The sequence below is a fragment of the Pantherophis guttatus genome, chromosome 6 (genome assembly GCF_059756535.1).
Source record: "Pantherophis guttatus breed Tessera chromosome 6, ASM5975653v1, whole genome shotgun sequence".
In the NCBI taxonomy this organism is placed as follows: Eukaryota; Metazoa; Chordata; class Lepidosauria; order Squamata; family Colubridae; genus Pantherophis; species Pantherophis guttatus.
The window spans coordinates 58,990,317-58,995,841 of NC_142068.1; the positions used below are offsets into that span (position 1 = coordinate 58,990,317).

Consider the following 5,525-nt stretch of genomic DNA (forward strand, 5'->3'; position numbering starts at 1 on the left):
AAGTTCTTCGACCAGATTCCAGAGTGCTGTGGTGCCGTTTTTCTGATCCCACGGAAGGGGGATTAGACTGCTGAGACTGATATTCAAGCCCATATACATTAGGATCGCGGTTTAGGACCGAGTCTGAGATTTTGTTTTCTCTATCTCTTCAGTGCTGGTACCGTTTGGACTGACGACAGACCGTGTCCGGATGGCGTCTAAATCTCTCTAGAATAGATCCTCTAGATCTCGTCCATGTCTGTCTCTGGGGGGAAACTCCGGCTTCACAGATCACGCCGACCCCTCTCTCTGTCCCTGGGACAGATCACTACCCCGCCGGGTTTTCCCCATCCGTCCCCTCCCCACCCAGTTGTGCCAAGTAAACCAGGCCGAGGACGAGGCGACGGGACTAGCGGGAGCCGGGTTCGAATTCGGAGCTTCCGCGCCGGTTGGACAAAACTCCAGCCGACTTTCGTCACCGAGTTTTTTTCCCCGGAAGCCTTTCAAGAGCTGCGTCTCGTCCTAGATTCTTCCGAGGAAAGGAAACGGGGCTCTCTATACGAGGAGCCCCGGGCGGAGCAGCTCCCTGCCTCCTCGCTTCTGGGGAGGGGACAGGTTGGCTAAGCCTCTTCTATCCTCTTTTCTCTTTCTTTCTTTCTTTCTTTCTTTCTTTCTTTCTTTCTTTCTTTCTTTCTTTCTTTCTTTCTTTCTTTCTTTCTTTCTTTCTCTCTCTCTCTCTCTCTCTCTCTCTCTCTCTCTCTCTCTCTCTCTCTCTCTCTCTCTCTCTCTCTCTCTCTCTCTCTCTCTCTCTCCCCCTCTCTCGGTTGTGGAGCTGGAGAGTTTGCCTGGACCTAAAAAGGGGGGGGCGAAGGGGGGTTCCGAGATCAAGAGAGGGAGGGAGATACTGCGGGAGGGGGTGGGGAAGGGTGATGCCGTCCCCCCTCCTTATTCTTGGAGCGCCGCTTCGCTGGAGCCAATATCCTTTTGTGCTAATAGCCCGGTCTTCGTTTGCTGCCTTAATTGGACTATCTAAAGCCAATAAGAGGCGAGCTCTCCTAGCCTGAAGGCAAAGGACCGAAAGGAAGGGGGGCGTGGATCGCCCGGGGGGTGGGGGGTGGGGGGGTTTAACGCGTGTGCGCGAGGCACGAGAGAGTGCCCGGGCAAACGGGGGTGGGGGGCGTCTGGCTCTCGCCTCCTTTCCCGCTGGCTGACTAGCTCACTCGTCTCTACCCTGCCTAGAGGGACCGGGAGAGTCCGGGGGGCCCAGCCGCCGCCCTGCCCTGCCCTGCCCTGCCCTGCCCTGCCCGATGCCGCTTGCCATTCTGAGAGCCCAACCTCCGCGCACTCCCGACAGTTAACTTGGGGTGACATTTGGATTTCTGCATTAGCATTTGGTGCCGGATTGACGCAGGAGAAACCACCGCAGCGGCGGTTGTGGCGGCGACAGCGGCGGCGGCGCCCTTGTTGACTTGCCGGGTAGTGTGTCGGGCTTGGCGTCTTCCTTCCTTCCTTCCTTCCTTCCTTCCTTCCTTCCTTCCTTCCTTCCTTCCTTCCTTCCTTCCTTCCTTCCTCTTACCCACCCAACTCCTTCCTTCCTTCCTTCCTTCCTTCCTTCCTTCCTTCCTTCCTTCCTTCCTTCCTCTTACCACCCAACTCCTTCCTTCCTTCCTTCCTTCCTTCCTTCCTTCCTTCCTTCCTTCCTTCCTTCCTTCCTTCCTTCCTTCCTTCCTTCCTTCCTTCCTTCCTTCCTTCCTTCCTTCCTTCCTTCCTTCCTCTTACCCACCCAACCCCTTCCTCCCTCCCTCCCTCCCCTGATGCCAACGGCCAATTCGGAGCGACTACCTAACGCAGTGTGAACGCTGTCCTGAAAGGGGGGCAGAGGGGCGCAAAGCAAGGAAGAAAAATGCCGGAGACCAGCCAGGACGCCCCTAGCAGCCAGGCGCAGCCGCCGGCAGCGCCTTCGGCCGCGCTGCCCAAGGAGTCGCCTTTCTCCATCAAGAACTTGCTCAATGGGGATCATCACCCCAAGGCGCCTTCCAAGCAGACGCGGGCGCTGTTCTCTCCGGCAGCCAAGGGGGCTCTGGAAGGGGCTGGCTTCGCCCTCTCGCAGATGGGGGACCTCGCCTTCCCACGCTTCGAGATCCCGGCTCAGAGGTTTGCTCTGCCTGCCCACTACCTGGAGCGATCCCCTGCCTGGTGGTATCCGTACAGCTTGACGGGAGGGCACCTGCCTAGGCCGGAAGGTACTGGCGAACACCGTCCCGCGTCTTCCCACCTTCCCTCTATGAGCCCGGGAAATGGAGGGCTGTTCCTGAGGGAGCCGAAGCTTTTGGGCTCACTTCTGTTGCTGGGCCAACTTTTGCCTTGAATCAATCAGGTTCTTTCGGAGGGGTTTTCTCCTCCCAACCCCACCCCCTTATCCTAACTTCCTTGGCCAGTGGGCTTTCTCGGGTCAGTTGGGGAGATAGCCCTGGGAAGGAAAAGGCTCTTCCTACATTTCTGGCGTCTAGGTGCTGGCCCACAGAAGGACCAGGGAAAGTGGTGAGGACAGTGTCCTCCAGCCCCAGACAGCTACGTGCTGGAGAGGAGCACCGTTTCAAATCCGCTTCTCTCCCGTTTCTGTTCCTGCTTCGTTAACCTGCGCGTCACCTTAGAAAGCCTGGTTTCAATGTGGCTTATTATGAGGAATCGCTGATGCTTTGTATAACCGAGAACTCGGCTGATTCCTTTTCTCACGTCCAAGATACTCACTTAGAAGTAAACCTAGTCAAAATAATCCCGGTTTAAAACCGGTGGGCCAAAAAAATAAATGAATGAATCCATTCCCGAAATGCCACCGTGCTTTGGGGAAAGGGTAGCGCCGATTCGGACATTTAGGATCGCAGTCTTAAACTAGGCTTTCCCACTTATTGGTGCAATCCTCAACTCGATTACGTGAAAGTAAATTCCTTAAAAATCAGTCAGGGCTCGCCCTCAAATCCATGTAATTGGGCTATTGGACTGAGTGAGTTAGGAGACTTTAGTATTCGGTGGTCTTACTTCCCCAAGCAAATGTGGCCGGGGTTGTAATCTCCTTGAGGGGCTAAAGAGATTGGGGGAATCCTTGTTATGGACTGGGCAGCAATCCAGAAATCTGGAAAAATCCAGAAAGCTACGGCTTCTTATGTTTTTACATGTGCCGCAAGAACTATAAAGGGGCGACTGGAGAAGTAATGTAGATGAGGGGCTTTTCGCGTAGAGTTCTTGAGCCGGTGCCCTCTCTCCCTAGTTAGTATTTTTGGGCATCCGAGTGTCAGGAGGCTCCAGGACGCCGTTTCAGAGCCAGGAGTGAGAGCGTGGCGGGATCTGGGCGCCTGGTTTGTGAGGCTGGGCTCTTGACTTGCCTTTTGTGCGGTTTGCTTCCCTCCAGCCTCCGTGGAGAAATGCCTGCTCCGAGATTCTTCGCCGGCCTCGGGAGGCACCGACAGAGATTCTCCGGAGGAGCCGTTGCTGAAGGCCGAGAAGGCGCTGGATTCCAAGAGCCCCGACGAGATCATCTTGGAAGAGAGCGACTCGGAGGAGGCCAAGAAGGAGGAGAGCGGCGCCGAGGACTGGCCCAAGCGCGAGCCGGAGACGGGCAGCCCGGAGAAGAAGCCGCCCTGCCGCAAGAAGAAGACGCGCACCGTTTTCTCGCGCAGCCAGGTCTTCCAGCTGGAGTCCACCTTCGACCTGAAGCGCTACTTGAGCAGCTCCGAGCGGGCCGGGCTGGCCGCTTCGCTCCACCTGACCGAGACGCAGGTCAAGATCTGGTTCCAGAACCGGCGCAACAAGTGGAAGCGGCAGTTGGCGGCCGAGCTGGAGGCGGCCAACCTGAGCCACGCCGCCGCTCAGCGCATCGTCCGGGTGCCCATCCTCTACCACGAGAGCGCCGGGGCCGACGGAGGCGGGGGACCGGCCGGGGCGTCGGGGGCTGCGGGGGCGACCAGCGCGCCGGTCAGCCAGCCCTTGCTCACTTTTCCCCACCCGGTCTACTACTCGCACCCTGTGGTCACCTCGGTGCCGCTTCTGCGGCCCGTCTGAGAACTGCGCCTAACTGCTTGGGGCCAGGACCCTTTGGGCAGGCCCAGGGGGGGAGCGTGCGAGCCAGAGAGGCCGGGGTGGGGAGACATAGGCAGCAAAGGGAAGGAGGGATGGAGGAACGGTGGATGGACAGAAAATGGGGCTGAGCAACCCGATGGGGGGGAAAGAGTCGTCCTCCGTTGTGGCGGAGCCAGCCAGGCCTCCTTTCCAGGCGCAGAGCTCGGCTCCCCCCCACCCTCTCCAAGAACATCTGGAAGGCAGCAGCGACTCTTGCAAGGATGCGCAGGCCGAACGGAGAGCCAGCTTCTCCCGCCGTTCTTGCCCTTTGAAAGGAGGCGCACATTAAAAAGAACCAGAATATTTTGAAAAAAAAGAAAGGAAAAGAAGAAGGAAAAGAAGAAGGGACCAGAATCTGGGTCCCATAGAAAGTGGGGGTGATGACAAGGGAGCGGGGCTGTCCTTTGTGTGTTTAGAATCTGATTTCATGGTAGTTTTTTTTTGTTCAAATGAAGCGAGGATGCGAAAAGGGCAATAGGAAGCGCTGGGGAAAGGGGAGGGAAGGGAAAAGATAGTAGTCCTTTTCTCCAGATGGTGCCAAATGTCCCTTGAAAGCAGTGGAAAAGTGGGATCCTGGTTCATGGGAATCCCTCCCCTCCCCTCGCCTTAGACTAGAGATCTATGGAGTTGGAAAGGAACAGTTGTGCTAACGCACTCCCAGCCTCCAAAACACGGGCAGCCTTCAGGGTGGAAGGAAGCTCGACTAGTTCAGAAATTCACAATGCACACTTTGAACATTATTTATTCAGTTTATTTTATTTGATTCCGGGTGGGTGTTTTCCTTCCTTCCTTCCTTCCTTCCTTCCTTCCTTCCTTCCTTCCTTCCTTCCTTCCTTCCTTCCTTCCTCCCTCCCTCCCTCCGAGACATTGCTTTATTTGCTGTCCTTTTCTTCTCCTCCTTGTTCAAAAAGCTCACCGGATAGACACCCCTGACCTGTGCAATATTGAACAATTCCAAAAGCACTGTGGGATGGGTTGTGGGGTGGGAGTGGGTGGGTAGCCTAGGAGAGAGCAAAGGTGCTGTTTATTTTGCTTTGTATGTTCTTTGTTGAGGGACAGGGGGGCGGGGGTGGAAGTGCACAAAATAAAGAGGGGAGACGATGAAAAGGGGAAGGACAAAACGCGGTCGCTGCAGGACTCCAAACTTCGAAAGGAATCGGGAATGTGGGGCGCTTTAAGTGATGGACAATCAGTCTGTTATGACGAATTGTAATTTATTTGCTACTCTGTACAGTTTTTCTTGTCAGTTTCGAGGAGTGCGTGGCTTTTAGCCTGAGTGGCGGTCTCTAATTCTTTCCCCGTCTGTGGTTTTTCTCACCTGTTGTCTGGCCCTGGCTTCTGTTATTCCTGCCCACCCTCTCGCCACTCTAGCAGGGATCATTCCTATTTTTAAAAATAACGATTAAAATTGTTATAAATTAATGTCTTGA

General features: G+C 55.5%; 1 protein-coding gene across 1 annotated transcript; it reads left to right on the plus strand.

The window, feature by feature from the left end:
* The first annotated feature begins 1,855 nt into the window (after window positions 1–1,855).
* On the plus strand, window positions 1,856–5,039 carry HMX3 (H6 family homeobox 3). Its single transcript, XM_034436338.2, has 2 exons — window positions 1,856–2,222; window positions 3,389–5,039. The coding sequence occupies exons 1-2, from the start codon at window positions 1,883–1,885 to the stop codon at window positions 4,036–4,038; spliced, it is 990 nt and encodes a 329-aa protein (XP_034292229.1). The 5' UTR covers window positions 1,856–1,882; the 3' UTR covers window positions 4,039–5,039.
* Window positions 5,040–5,525: the final 486 nt, after the last annotated feature.